This window comes from Chroicocephalus ridibundus, chromosome 10, assembly GCF_963924245.1.
Source record: "Chroicocephalus ridibundus chromosome 10, bChrRid1.1, whole genome shotgun sequence".
Classification (NCBI taxonomy): Eukaryota; Metazoa; Chordata; class Aves; order Charadriiformes; family Laridae; genus Chroicocephalus; species Chroicocephalus ridibundus.
The window spans coordinates 15640318-15656011 of NC_086293.1; the positions used below are offsets into that span (position 1 = coordinate 15640318).

A 15694-nucleotide genomic window follows, 5' to 3' on the forward strand; every position below is an offset into this window, starting at 1 on the left:
CAGTAATAATCTCATTCCCTCGGTGGAATAACAACACTGCCTTTGGCCTCGTAATTTATCCAACAGGGTACCAGCCCACTGTAACAGAGCAACCTCCTCATTACCTCGCAAATGAAAGCAAGTGCCCCCACGTTATTAACACACTGCCAGAATCCGCCAACCTCCCAAGGCGGAGGGGATCAGTGGCAGCAATCAGCACCCGGTAAAGATGCTCAGCATGAAAGGGGCCGGGAGAAAACACAGGCCACAGTCGCAAATGCAGGGGGAATGGCATGAGAGGGTTAAAACCTGCAGCCTTGCGGGCTTTTGCCTTGCTAGAAGAGAAGTCCAAGGTGCAGGACCTGGATGGCTCATGCTTTGAAGTGTTTGTCACCAGGGCTTGGAGAACTGCTGCTCACCAGCTGACCCACGGTAACTGAGTCCTGCACATGCCTGCTCTAGATCACCCGAGAAGAATTGCCGGTACCTGGTAATAATTATTATGTATTAATAGTCTCAACTGCTTGGTTCAGATGGGTTCAGATGGTTTTGCACCCACAATGGCTGAGGAGCCCACACATAACTGGCTCTTCCACAGGCAGTGCTGCTGGAGACGGTATGGCCGTGCACGCCGCTGCTGGAGGACAAGGGGCAGCGAGCAAACGCCCCAGGTGACAGCCATGGTACCAAATACCCCTCTGACAGACCCCAAAGGGCAGCTTCCAAAGACCCGTCCACCCCTAAACTGCCCTGATACCTTCCGTTAGTATTACTTTGCACTGCAAATAATCATTTTTTAAGTACGGAGGCTGAAGTCCAGCATGTGCAACAGCAGCTCCAACAGCTAACCAGTCACCAGAAGCTGCCTTTGAGGCCCCATCCCTGGAGGTGTTCAAGGCCAGGCTGGATGGGGCTTTGAGCAGCCTGGTCTGGTGGGAGGTGTCCCTGCCCAGGGCAGGGGGTTGGAACTGGATGATCTTTAAGGTCCCTTCTAACCTGAACCATTCTATGACTCTTCATAGGTGAGGAAAATGGTCTGTACATTAAAGGGACAATGGCTGCAGTTTCAGCACATCCTCTGTGAGATGCGTTACTTGGTCATCAAACTGGTTGGTCCAGGCTCTGTGGTGCTGGGTCCCAGGCAGGATGGGCACCGTCCCCAGTTGCCAAGGCAGCGGGTGTAATGATCTGGTGCAGAAACCAAGCAGCAGCAGCCCTCCCTCCCCCGCATCCACCAGGCATGTCCTTGGGAAGCCAGGGACCCTGACCGCCCATCAGAAATACATGCATTTACCACAGCAGCAGCCTGATGGAAAACAAAAGAAAAAAAACAAAGCAGACGAGGCCCAAGCGTCAGAAAGACAAAGCGTCCTCTTCCTTATCCAGCAATCTTATCTGATCAGCGCTTCGGCATTTCAATTTCCAGATTACACAGCCGACACACGCTGCTCTTGCAGCGCACAGAGGAGCCACAGGCCAACAGCTCCAAAATTGGGGCTGGAGCCAAGGTCCTCCTCTGTGTCACTTCGTATTTAGGCAATTAAATAACCGCTCCTGCATAGGGATGGTGTTGCAGGTGCCGAGCACACAGCTGCCCGCGCTCAGTGGTTTCCCCAGGCTGCTGGTTTGGATCTCCCCACACAGCAGATCACTGCCGCTGACCTTCAGAAGGTCACAACGTCACTTTTTTTTGAATTTCTTTCCCATGATTTTTTTAGCTAACCGTCTGCTTTGGCAGGACCACAGACTTTTTTCCTTTCTGTCACTTGAAGCCCAGCTGCAGAACATGAGTCCCCTACACAGCTGAAACACCTCTTCCCTAAGATCAGCAGCCCTTCATTGTCTTAACACATTGCTCAACACGCAAATTGGCCCCTACCTGGCCATGCTCTCCAAAGGGCTTCGTCCATCTCCTGGAAGCCCTACATAATTTGACCAGGAGACCAGTTCTGCTGGGGAGCCATCCAGGATCAGAAAAGCTGCAGGCTGGATGGGCTTGGAGAAACCTGGTCCAGTGGGAGGTGTCCCTGCCCAGGGCAGGGGGGTTGGAACTAGATGATCTTTAAGGTCCCTTCTAACCCAATCCATTCTAAGAGTCTATGATTCTATGACAGGTTGGCATCAATGCTCTCGCACTCCTACGGCAGCACACAACACACGTGCTGTACTGACCGGGGAAAGAAGCCTTCACGTGTTTGAACTTCACTTGTGGGAGTGGATTATAACTTACTCTGGGTTTAACACCTGCCTGCGAAGCATTAACAACACCCCAACCAAAACTCTTTGCTTTCTTGTTCCTTGTTCTTATTAATCTCAGTTTTTATTAAGTCTATCACGTCTCTGTTACTGCTGCCTGGTGACCTTGCTAGTTCCTATGAAGGGCGAAATGATAAAGCTTTGTGACCAAGTCCACGAACACAGAAATATTTCACCTGAACCTATAGTGCTATTATAGCTCTTAAGTAGAACAGGGCTATTTAAAAAAATAAAAAATATAAGCACATACGTGGTGACCTTGCAGGGCTTGACTGCTCTCTGAGAGTCAGAAGAAGTATATGAATGTGCAGCGCCATCCATTACGGAAATCAAATCATTCCTCATACAGCTTTCTTAACAAAATCCAGGATCATAATGGTGCTGCTACCCCAGGGATTGCCCCAGAGAGGGGAGACATCTTGTTGCAATGACACAGGGAGGCTGATTGACTCTTGGTGGGACTCCAAGAGGTGGAGATGATAAAGAAAAGGATGAAGTCCAGCACCGGGTAGCTGAGCTGCACGTACGCAGGCAGCACCTGCCTGCGCTTGGGCCATGCTGGGAGGATGCTGGATATTCACTGTGGATAAACAGAGATACTCCTTTTCTTTCAGCCTACACAAAATATCCAGGTGGGAAAGAACGTGGCTAGGGAAAACCTAGTGAAAGCCCTATTTGAGAACTTTTATTGAACCAATGCTGTAAGCACAGAAGTAGAGAGAGTTGATACGTGATGAATTACTGCAAATATTGCCTGTCCTCCCCTCCTCTCCCTCTCCTCTCTTGTAACCCTCGCTCAGCACTAAGGGCTGATGATGGAGGTGCTCATGTTGTTTCGGACACGCTCAGGTAACTGAGACATCCCGCGAGGTGGTCAGACAAAACACAGGACCCAGAGGACACGGGTGCTGGGTTTCCCGGAAAGACTAGCGAGCAGCCGGCTGTGCACCGCAGATCCTCGCTGCATCCGTATGGGCCGAGCATCCCAAATGCAAACCGTGCCCAGGTAACTCACCCTTTTATTTTTCTGCTAAGCCCATGTTATAGAAAATGATGGGAAGCCCACAGCGCAACCACCCACGCGTAATGCACAAGGATAACCCCTCGGCTTTTTAGGAGCAAAGCCACTCATGTGGGAACTCACAGTCTTGGGGCTCTGGGTTTCTCAAAGAACAAGAAAAAGCCCCAGCACGTGCTGCGGCAGCTGATTTCTCAGCAGCAGGGGATGAAAACAGCAGCAACAGCATGTGAGCACAGTATCTGCAAAAGGACTCATGCCTTGCAGACATTATTTCTTAAACCAGACAACAGCCCCGTAGGCTGCTCCGCACAGGCAACCAGCTCTCACGCAAACAGCTCTCTTCCCTGCGGCAAGGGGGGTGCCCAGCCGTTTGGGACTCCACAAACAGAAAATCCACCGCAAAATGCTGGGCAATGCACAAGATGCAATTTTTCCAGTCAGCCCCATCACTGAGCTTTCAGCAGGAAACACAGTAAAGCCCCCACCGGTCAAGGCACGTCCTGCCCTGGCGCTTCTGGTCCATCAGGCAACATCTGAGCCAAAACTGGCTTGCAGAGAGCTTGTGTCTCCTGAGGACTGGCCGGGGCTCTGTCACCCACTTGCTTCTTGGATGAAAAAACACTGACACCTCCCTTCCCACGCCTCAGGTTCCCCATTTTAGTGCTCCGGTACTTCCCAACTATTTGCAAGCACTCGGGATGTGTGGAGAGCCCTGGGTGAGGCCTTCTGGAGGCAGAGAAGGTTTTGATGAAGTTTGGACCAGACCAGAAGAGAACATTGGCAGTTTTGATTAAGTTAGAAACTGCAGAATCAAACTCATTATTAATATAGCTTTACACCACTGCATGTTGTAAGGTGCTTTCTAAACCTGTCACTGCAATTTATCATGCTAGCAGCGTAATAAAATACAGCTATAAAATTTTGGATTAAATGTTCAAGGTCAATGGTCGACTTTCAACTTCCCAATCTCTTCGTTGCTGCTTTAGCAGACGCTCTATTAAGCAGCTACAAGCTCTGGGAGAAAGTTTCTTTGGAGAAAAGGCTCAGTTGTGGAGCATTTCCAGAACTAAATCTTGAGACATTTCATCCCATTACAAAACAATAAATAATAAATAACAAGAGTAGTAAACACTGGCACCTGGCTTCAAGATAAAGCTTTTACTTGAGAAATGCTCTTATTTCTTTTGGGTTTGCAAGAGGTGGCTCTCTGCACCTGTCCTGGAAAATAGACAGAAGTTGATTCCCTAATTTTAATAGAAATTTGGATCTGTAAGAACAGCACCCTGGGGATTTTGGGGGAGTATTACAGCAGCAAATAGCAAGCCTGAGACCAAGACTCCTCTGCACTACATACTGAATAAAAACAGTGTACGGTCCTGGTGCAACTTAGCTTTTTATGTATTAAGGGGCAACAGAAGCAGCACCTATTTACATCTACAAACTGTATACTAACATGCACACACAAGGCTTAGCGGCACAGCAGTTGCAAAAGAGTGAGATTCTTCAAAATAAGGAAAAAAATATGGTCAGATGTCTCCTGCTGTAGCCCCAGCTATTTAAGCTTATCAGCTGAAATGACTCTGTGTCAGGATCTGACCTCTGAGTTTCACTCAGGTGATTTCTGTGGTTTCATTACAATGATGGAAGGAGCATTTTGACCACACAGTCACCATTAAAAAAAAAAAAATCAAAAATGCAGATACTTTCCTGGATATTAAATTATTCTCTCTATTCTAGCACACGTGCCAGAAAGCTGGCTCATTGTTCAAGCTCTAACAGTTGGACATAATAAAAGACACTATTTCTTCCCACGATCCTTACCTCTCTTACAGCCTTAGAGGAGACCATAACAGCTATGAGAACATTGCTGCTATTAAACTAGTGGCATCAGTATTTCTTATTTTTAGAATGTTTGGCTACTTCCCCCGATGCTGAATAGGGCAACTAAATTACTAGCAAATTAATATTGCTTATCTTTTCCTTCCTGGGAGCTCAACCACCTCCTGCTTTCCCTGGGTAATGGTTATCACCAGGGACTCATCTGTGGCCTAGTTTGAAATGCGTCACCCTTAAAAATGGGAAGAGGGCAGCACAGTTTGGTATTGTGAACACGACATGGACACAGAGCCCAAGTCAGAAGGCGTGAAGGCCAAAGGCTTTAGTTTTTGCGATTATATTATTTGAGATTGTCTCCCTGAACAAAACTCATCCCTGCACATGAGGATGTTGGACTGTCCTTGGATGATGGACTCTCCTTGGGAGTCCAAGGAGGCAGTATGCAAAAGGAAACCCTGCCCAGGGTACGCAGCAGCACGATGGCTGCCCTATGATGTTCCACATTTTGACAATGTTGGCATTTTTCATGATAAGGGTGGTGAGGCACTGGAACAGGTTGCCCAGTGAAGTTACAGATGCCCCATGCCTGGAGGTGTTCAAGGCCAGGCTGGATGGGGCTTTGAGCAGCCTGGTCTGGTGAGAGGTGTCTCTGCCCAGGGCAGGGGGGCTGGAACTAGATGACCTTTAATGTCCCTTCCAACCTAAACCACTCTATGATTCTATGTCCTCGTCACCCCCAGAGCCTGATACCCAGGAGCTGAGGTGCAGCTAGAAGCACCTTTAGGGAAGGATGACGGCATCTCCCCCGGTCTCTTATGGACAGATCCTCGTTCCTTTTCTCTACATCTAGCGAAGACTTTGCTCCATAATACTTTTCTCATTTGGGGTAAGGAATGAGTTCTTCACCCATGACAAAAAAAAAAAAAAATAGAAACATTGCGAAACAGAAATCCTTTTTTTATCAGATTGATAGGGTTTCACCCTGCAGGGTTTGGTCAGAGAAAAGCAATGTTCCCTCATGCTCCTTACTCACAAACCTCCCGGTTTGCCCTCCGCAACTGGAAACGTGGAATTGCTGAACATGAACACTGCCGAGAACTACAAGTACCCTATCATAAAGTCCAGGCTATCCACTTTACTGCACACTAATCTGTTTTACTACTTGTATTATAGTGACAGAATTGTTTTCTGCAACCTAGTTCAGATTAAGAAACTGGGGGATAAGACACATTAAAACTTCTGCAATATATATTGCCAGAGCCTCGGCTGGTGTAAAACAGCTTCCTAGGGGAATTAAGCAAAAAGTGAAGGGCAGAAACAGTCTTGGCTGCTGATTTTTCAGTCTTCATCTGAAAAACTGGCACTGCTCTGGTGTTACAAGCTAAAGCCTCAGGTAGTCACTGTAAATCTGCATCCATGCTGTCAAAGTCAACAGAGCTACTCCAGTGGAGATTTGTGAGTCCATGTGAGTGTTTTCAGAAAATATGCTTCATTTGCATTATTTACAAAGCGCAAACATAAGCTCTGTCACACAGTAAGCAGCACAGCCTAAAAACATTAGTCCCCACACCAAGGAGCGTGCCAAGGAACCGAGTCACTGTTTCCTGAGGATGTCTGCAAACAAAAGCTGTTGTCAATGAGAGCATCAGACCCTCTGTGCCCTGCCAAGGCACCGGGTGGCACGGCTGCCCCAAGATCCTGGGGACGGGGACATCCCCATACTCGGATGCCAGCTCACAGGCAGCCAACCACCCTGCCCGGCCTCGCTGCCCTGAGTCCTGGTCGTGTCCACGGCACAGCCCGGGGACATGGCCCAACACCAGGGAGGGGACACCAACACTACAGTCCTTCCCTGAAGCCAACTGAGCAAACAGTGGAGCCTGCACACTCGTGAGGAAAGCTTTGGATCTACGTGGCCACCTTCCAAATCACGGCCATTTACTGCTGGTGGAGCAGGGGGAAGGGGTGGAGGTGAGGCAAGTTTGGGGCTTTCCTTTCCTGGCTGTGACGCCCAAACCTGACACCAGCAAATGCACCATTTGGCCCCATTGGCCCCCCCAGGACACGGGCCTGATGCCCCATGCAGGAGATGCTCAGTGGCCCCGGGACGGTTCCCACGCGGCTGCAGACTGCACACCCCCCTGCACCTCCGCACAGCCTGTGACAGTTCTGCTCACCATTGCTGTGGGAAAGGACAGGAAGGAATGGAGAAGCCATGGCAATAATTACCTGGTTTAGTAACTCTACTTGCTACTCAGGACTATGATAAAAGCTTGCTTTGGCACTTTTAGAATTTCTTTGCTTTCTGAAAAGATTACCAAAAATCCAGTGTTTAACGATTTTTTCTAGTTTTTCAGCAAAGTCAGTCAAGCTTTGCCGCACGGGCATCCCAACAGCTCTAACAAGCACAGCAGCAGAGCAAGACTTTGGCAGCTCACAGGAACCATCGCCCCGTTCCTTTAAGGAGAATTTCCAAATCACTGAGGTCGTTCATAAGTCAAACCCGCTCTAGTATTAAATGCCCAGTCAATCAAATTAGATGTGTTAAATACACTTCTGGGCACGTGTGTTTCATTTGCTCCATGTTCTGCAAACTCCCACCACGGCCCCGTCTGCAGCCATCGAGCAACTCGGCGCCTCAGCCGGGATCGCTGCAGAGAGCGGGATGATCAAACGAGCATAAATCTCATTCAAGAGCAGAGCAGAGGAGGGGAGGACTATTAAACGGCCATAACTCTGAGCAACTGCAAGGCAAGTGGGAAGGAACAAAGGTATAATCACCTACAATTAAGTCTAACAGTGCCCAGTTGTATCACCTCCCCTATTACCATATAATAGCATAAGGGATGGTAGTTAAAGCTCCTTGCAAAAAGGCAGGAGGCGATCAGTTAATTGGGATAAAACTCCACTACAACATCCCAGGTGCAGCGCGCACAGCACTGGCTTGAGCACTTGCAGAGAAAGAGAAGGAAGTGGGCTGGAGAGTCTGCAGACAGGAGAAGACAGAGGAGATGCCAGCAGCATTTCACCTGCCCCAGCACCAGCTCGTCGGCCGTGACCTGCACCCTGAGAGGCTCCAGTCCCCCAGCTACACCCCTGCGAGCAACTTTGGGCATTGACAGGTCCAGGGTTAATCTGCAGAGCATGTTCCTCACTCAGTTGTGGTCAGGCACGAAGTATCTCTGCCATACCAGAGGGTGGGGGGGACATGTTTTTGTTGGAAGACAAAGCAGAGCTGGCAACAACCCACAGCCAGGGAGCCCTCAACCTACAGATTAACTACTTTGGTGCGTTTATTGCAGCATTACTGGATAGGCGATGGGATATCGCTTCAGCACGTGACAGTATGCAGAGGGAGCATGCTTTTTGGGGATGCGCCATCAAGGTCTCGCCCCACCCCATGGCAGAGCAGGGTTTCCCACGGCTTCACTGTGGATGATGGTGTCCAAACCAAAGCGTGCCTTCAGCAAACTGGCTGAAAACACAAGACCATCATGATGGTGCCTTGAGCCCCAGCTAACACCTACCCAAGACTGAGTGCAGCAGAAGAAACAGCATTTCTCCAGGAAGACGGTTTTCACTGTACAACGCCCTGAGCTACTGGGAAGACAGAAACATGTCAGGCACCCAGCCATCAGGGAGAGCCGCGGTCCCTGCTCTCCATGGGACACATTTAGCACACTCACCTAAATCGAAACCCCAACCCCAGCCTTCCCAAAAAGTGATGTCCTAATTTCAGTACCAGACCATGAAATTTACAGCAACCTCCACTCCTTCATATACTTTTGGTACCAAACATTAGCCATCTCTCTTTGACTTCTAAAACACGCAGCTTCCAAGACGCTCGTCTGTAGGCAACCGAGCATGCCAAAGCCGTGGGCCACCTGCTTTTCCTTTTTTTCCCAACTAACTGCTTCAGAGACATTCCACATAATTTACCCTAGCCCCTTAACACAGCACTTGCATAGCATCTAAATGACAAGCGGTCCTTCTGCCTGCCTCCTCATGGCAGTTTGCCTCCCCCACTGCAACCCACTTGCCCATAGAGAGCCCGGCTGTTTCCTTTTCACTGCAGACTCCTTATTTATATTGCTGGGGCTGAGGGAAAAGTGCTTTTCTCTGCATTTAATAACAAGTCGCAGCGGAAACCTATCCCAAAGCTGCAGTGCTACCCAGGGCTCGGGCTCAGCATCCCATCAGGGAGGCCAAGGGGGTGGCCCAGGACAATGGCACTGGCTTGAGTGGAGGATTTCTCTTTCTAAATGGCTAATTGGGTTTTGCCCTTGAAGTGCTCCATGTGTGGGGTCTCAAAGAGGAATTCAGCCTTTGCAGAGCTACTCTCTGTGGGACCAAGCCTTTGCAGTGGGTTACAATAGAGTAGATTGCTACCACTTTACAAACCTTTACAAAGCATCTTTACTTTCATTACCAACTGTGCTCTCCAAAAAGCACTACAATACATTATTAAGGAATAAAAACCATCCATTTTTAAAAACAAAGAGTATTTTCAGAATTGCTTTAATGGCCAGGATAAATATTGAAGTTTCCTGCAATTACAGAGTGTCGTTCCTGCCTACCTCCCATTACAGACTTAATCAAAGGCAGCCCAAGTTTTTCATTGAGTCATGAAAGTGATATCAAAAGCATAAAAAAAAAGAGCAAAGTTATATGCACTGCACTGCAACTGATAAGAATTATTGACTCTGGCGATTTCATTGCTGTAATTATAAGCAGCCACAATAAACAAGCAGCTACTTCGTTTATTGCTCTACTCCACGCTCACCTTTGGCTGAAACCCAGACCCAGCTGTTTTACACCAGCCTATTCTCAGGGCTTTTTCACTGATGCCCACAGAAAGCTTTTGATCTTCTGGTTTCTGGTTGTGGACCACCACTGCCACCCTCAGCAACACACCAGGTCTGGGTCACACCACTGCACTTCACAGCCTCTCGGGTGCAAAGTTACTGACTTGGGTCAAAGCAAGGCAGGAGGCGGCCAGCGCCTCTTCGAAACATCTTGCCTGTCCCCTCACCACTCGGATACAAGGAGCAGGGCTGGTGCTCCCTGCCTTTGAGGAACGGAGGTGATGTGTGACAGGGCCAAGGACACATTTTGTTTGTGGTGTCAGAGAAATCCCCCAACGCAGCTCGTGGCTGCCAGCGTGGCCGGGGAAGGGGATGCAGCAATGGGGGACACCATGCAGCTCTGCCTCTGGTGGGCAGAAGATACTGCATGCCTTTCTTTATGAAGGCTTCTGCATAACCCCGCACCCATATTAGTGACGTGAGCCCTGTTTTATAAAGCAGCAAAGCTGCTGCAAACACAGCTGGAAATAAAGGGGATGCCAGCACCAAACTGGTCACAGACCACATTTTCAAAGGCATTTCGAGCCCTCCACAGGCCCAAAAGGCACACAGAGGGGTCAAAAAACGCCTGCACCTGCTGAACCCAGAGACAAATTCAGAAGGCACCAGGCCTGTTTGAAAATCCCAACCAAGACCAATTTACCTCTGAAAACCTGCTTCTTAGCCCCTTTAGGCTCCACAAATGACTTGTTTCCCTGAATGACGCTAGAAACACGATCAGAAAATAAGCCCGTTAATCACACCCGTGCAGATGGACACTGCTGTTATCCCTGTACGCTGGCCTGGGGTGGACATTGCTGGCTCATTTCTACTTTTATAACACCCCACGCCGCAGGGGCTGGTGCAGGTTTACTCACCTGCACCGTACGTCGTGGCCAACATGATGGAGGAGACCCATGCGATCTCGCTATAGGATGTGCCAAAGAAATCCTGGATTTCTTTAAAGAAGATGGCTAAGCCTTTGGGGAAGGCGTACGCGAAGCCGATAGAAATGAAAGCGCCGAAGACCACCACCCAGCCCCAGCCACCGTCCGGGGGGCCGGAGGATGACATGGCCAGGCTGTGCGAGCGGCCACCCGACATTCCTTGGAAAGCCCTGAAAAACAAAGTCCAAAGGCGTCGCGTCAGTTCCGGAGACGCTGCTCCCCCAGATCCCTGCTCTGCAGCCACAGCATCGCCCCAACGCAGCTTCGGGCTGGTTATTTATTCCCAATGTCACGCCCCACCCCTGCCGTTTGGCCTTGCCATTTAACGCAAAGAATATCAGCTATATGCAACGGTGCCGCTGGCATCCCTACTGGGGCTGGGCGGGGGGGAAGGGGAGCAGAAACACCCCGTGGAGATGGATCAGCTTAGAAGCGGCGGCTGCGTCCCGCCGCACCGCACCGCACCGCACCGCTCGTGGGAACCCAGCCCTCCCCCCCGGGCCCGCTCCGCAAGGCAGCCCCCGCACACGCGTGGGACCCCGCACCCCCCCCGGGCAGCACCCACCTGCGGGATCGCGGCGGCGGCGCCGTCACTGATCCCCCCCGCGGGGAGAGGAGGGGCCGGGCCGGGCCGGGGGGGGGCCGCCCGCACCACCCCAGGCGGGACCGTCCGGGACCGTCCCGCCCCGGCCCCGCTCCGCTCCGGTCCCGCCCCGCGTTGCCTGCCTTTCTGCTTTCCCCCCACCTTGTTTTCCCTCGCCCCCCCCCCCCCCCAAAGGCGAGGCGTTGCGGGAGGCAGCAGCGGCACCCAGCCACCCCGCGGGCCTTCGTTAAACCATCCTCAGTTATTTTAATGGAAATGGTTTTCTTTTTTTTAAACTTGTGTTTCCACCAGCATCCCAGCTCTTTTCTCCTCCTTACAGAGTTGCACGCCGCTCTCCTGTCCCCGTACCACTACATCATTGCAGACCTGTGCAGGTGTCCGCCCAGTATTTATATTCACCAATTTGCTGTATATTCTAGTTTTTACTAGAATATTCTACTTTTTACTAGAATATACATTAGCCATGTTTGCTTTTGCTGGAAAGTGGCAGTTTCGCTCCCAGACGTGCATCTCGCTCAACCTGGCTCCTCCTGCCACAAGTAACAGCCCCACAGGTCTTGGAGGAATTCAGCCACGTGCCCTCCTGGCCCCAATTTTGGGGACATTCATATGGAGGTGGCAGGTGGGTGTCAGCACCCTGTCACCTCCCGCTCTGCCTCCAGCCTCCGGGAGAGGGAGACCTTCTGCCCTCCATGTGTAACCATGAAGGCTGGAGTAGGGTTTGGGCAGATTTTACAAATTATTTTGGCAAAAGACGTTTCACCTGCAAATCAATTCCACTGTGTTGCAAACATGGCCCTTTCTTCCCAGTTCTCCTAAGCAGAGCTTCCATCCCCCCACCCCCCGCCTTGGCTTCTCTGTACGTTAAGGCTCAGACCAACTCTTCCCTAATCTCCTGTAAAGCTGTATTCAGTCTGTTGTCAAAAAACACAACCTCACACTCAAAACCAAGTCACACTAGTTCAGTGGTTGGAAATCAGTGGGTTTTAAAATCTGCATTCAAATGCTGCTGCTGTTGACTTTTCTTTCCTCCTCTTCTTTTTGAGCCAAACACCACCCACGTGCCGATGTCATGGGGCAGTGGGTTCTCTCCTCCTGCTCTGACCAAGACAAGAGGTCCCTGCCCACACCCCCTGCATGGGGATCCCAAGAGCCCTTCCCAGATAGTCTGGGACAGAGCAGATCCCTACACTCCTGAGGAGCTCTGTAAGGCTTTGCCACTGTCCCATCTGACACCCTTCTGGGCCTGTACACAGCTTTTCCCTCCCCAAGGAATGGGGACACAAAACTTGCTGCTCCAGGTTGGGGTTTCTGCTCTAATTTAGAATTAGATTTTAACAGCGGTACCACTCTCGGTTCAGGTATAAACACATCAGTCTCTAATGAAATGAGAAGGAGCTCCCTGCCTGCCTCTTTCCACTCTCCCAAAACAGATCCTGTGTTACTGTAAATCCCATTTTTCTGCATCCGCAATAAAGCAATAATGGAGAGGGGAGGAAAAATCAGTGCCTTGCTCAGTAATTTTCCTGGCACAGTTAATCTAGAGCTTTAAAGATCTCCTTACAACACTTCTGTACGATGTTTTATTACTACTATTTCTTTCTTCCTATAAAACTGAGTAAACTTCAAAGGACCAGGAGACCTTTACTCTCAGGTAGAGGGTCACGGTGTGATGACCCAGAGAGTTTTGGTTTGGTGCAGCCCAGACCCACTTTATGGGCCGTAAGGATCCCTGCTTTTACTGCATCGCTTGTACCGTGCGCAGTCCCGCATCCACGAAGGCGCAGGGTGCAGTGGCAGGCAGTCTGCCATCACAGGAGACTATTGAAGTCTCTCCAGTATGAGAACCCTGTCTGCAGCTGAACAAGGGGATGGTCAAGAGGAAAGCGCTGTTTTCCTCTATTTTCCTACGAAGGAATGGGAATGTGGAGTAGTGGATTTTTTTCTAAGAAATGGGAATAGAGTTTGTTTCAGCAGCTGGTTTTTGTGTTCTGCCAAAAATAAAAAAAGTCGGACCAAATCTAAATAAACACACCTGAGACTGAACATCCTTAGCAGCAGTGTGGAAGGTGGGGAGGGCAGATGGAAACCCCCGGGAGCAGAGGGATGAAGAATCAGGTACAACTCCAGCCATCACCTCAGCTGGGAGTTTCCTTCTGCAGAAATACCACGTTTAGTGTCACATTAAAGAATGTCCTCTGCAGCAAACCCCGCCATGACACCTTCTGGGTAAACATTCACACAAACTGGTGGCAAACTCAAAACTGGAGCAGGAAACTAGTTGCAGTGGGAGATATTGAGGGCAAACAAATGATTTCTAAAGATCTCTGAAAACAATTAGTCTTTGCCCTCCCCTCGCAGCTCTGAAGAGATGCTCACAAGCAAAGCACGACAGCCTGAGGGCAGAGGGTGGGACTGGCAGTAGAAATCCTGGGCTGATGAGGTCAAAAAGGACTTCCTGGCAATTTGGGGAGACTTGGGCTCATCTCACAGAGGTTGCCTACATGAGTGCTCCCCCTCCGTTTTGGGAGCACAGACCCTCCCCAGAGCCAGCTCCGTTCTCTCAGCCACAGACAGCAGACGCTTCCTGGAGGGCAGGTTTTTTAATTTGCTGGCAAGCGGCACCAAAATTGATTAAAATTGCAAAATACCTTTTCAAATGCCTCATTTCCCTATCGCAGACCTCCATGTAAATAAGCGACTGCCATCGTATTCCCAGCGCTCCGCTCCCCAGCTGTCGAAAGAAGATGGGCAAAGCGGGAAAAGGGGCCAGGAGCAAGGCAGAATCTGAAACTCTTCCTCGCTCCCCAAAAGGGCCTGTTTTCCAGTATTTGCAAAGCTTTCCATGACAGTTCCCATAGATATTTTAAGTCATGATTTTTAAATCAAATGAACTAATGTCTCTCTTTCTTACTGAGCCCCAAGGTTTGAGGAACAACTTTTAAAATATAAGGTCACAAAAAGAAGTGAATAGTGTTGACAACTTGAATGCTTTTTCTTTTCTTGAAAAAAAAAATATAAAAAAAAATAAAAAAGCTGGGCTCCCCTGAGAATGGAAAGCATTTCTACATTCTTAAGGGACCACTTTGGTATTTGGAAAGAATTTTGTTTGAAGCCTTTTATGCAAGGCATTTTTATTGCAGCCAAAGGTAGGAGCTACAACTCTATAACCCCAACAGTATTTTTCCTTCATTGAGTCTTTGAAAGTCAATTAAAGGCTTTAGAAATTGCTTCTACATTAAAAAAAAAATAAATCCGTACCTAGCTCTGCTGCATGAAAACAGCACTGGGTAAGGGAACACCTGAAGAGGTAACTGCACTTCTTTAAAGCGTCTGTGATTCTCGCTTCCACGGCATGCCCACATTTCTCAAACCTATTCTGTTGTCATTTTCCATTTCCTTGTAAAAAGTACCAGCAGTGAAATGCAATCCATAACCGCGGTTTAAAATGGAGCTTCTGAATTAATGAATGAAATTATAAGCAGCAATTGTCCGCCAAACCGAAGGGCTGGTCCCCATGGCCCAGGACGCGATGCCGTTACTTTCCTCAGTGCAATCTGTCTAAGGAGAGAGATATCCCAGTCCTCCGAAAATAGTCACACACATTTATGTTCCTAACAATATTCTTAACTTTTTCCAAGGGATCAATCCATACTAATATAGATTATTACTCGGGAAAAGGTTTGAATTCCACAAAATCCTTGGCGCTGGACCCCAACCAGCTGCAATCACAAAGCACAAGCCTGGGGACAGATTGATATTTCCCTTCCCAGCAAGCGCCGAACTGCCCTCATCCCCCCGTGCTCTCCTCGCCGCTGAGCCCGACCAGGCTGAGACAACACATTCCTCAGTGTTTAGCCACAAGACCTCCAGCATTCAGGGATTTACCGCTAATATTTTCATGCTCAAGGTTTTAATTAAAGGGAACCAGCAGCTCCGGGGGTGCTGAGCTGCGGGAGGGATGCAGGCAGCGCCCCACCAAGGCGGCACCCACACATGCTCCAAATCGGGCACGCGGGTCAAGTGTGGCCAATCCCCATCCCTTGACATCCCTATGGCTATTTTGGGGGGACCTTTATTTTCCAGGCAGCCTCTCCGCCGCTGTGTGAGGTGCTCTGCTGTGGGCAGAGCCACCAGCCCCATGCGTCCCTGCGCCTGGCAGCGGGTTGACACCACATGCATCCAAGGGACGTCGGTGCTGGTGCTG

At 49.7% G+C, this 15694-nt stretch overlaps 1 protein-coding gene across 6 annotated transcripts in view; it reads right to left on the reverse strand.

Moving 5' to 3' along the window:
- Window positions 1-15694, reverse strand: part of LOC134521666 (monocarboxylate transporter 2-like) — a 43759-nt gene that overhangs the window by 17154 nt on the left and 10911 nt on the right. The window contains exons 1-2 of one of the 6 annotated variants that reach the window (XM_063348365.1): window positions 11449-11563; window positions 10815-11053 (exon numbers count right to left, since the gene is read on the reverse strand). The exons of the other annotated variants lie outside the window; for them this stretch is intronic. Coding sequence (XP_063204435.1) covers window positions 10815-11040 — 226 coding nt within the window. The 5' untranslated portion in view covers window positions 11041-11053; window positions 11449-11563. Of the gene's footprint in view, window positions 1-10814; window positions 11054-11448; window positions 11564-15694 lie in introns of those variants that run through there. 6 annotated transcript variants of the gene reach the window in all.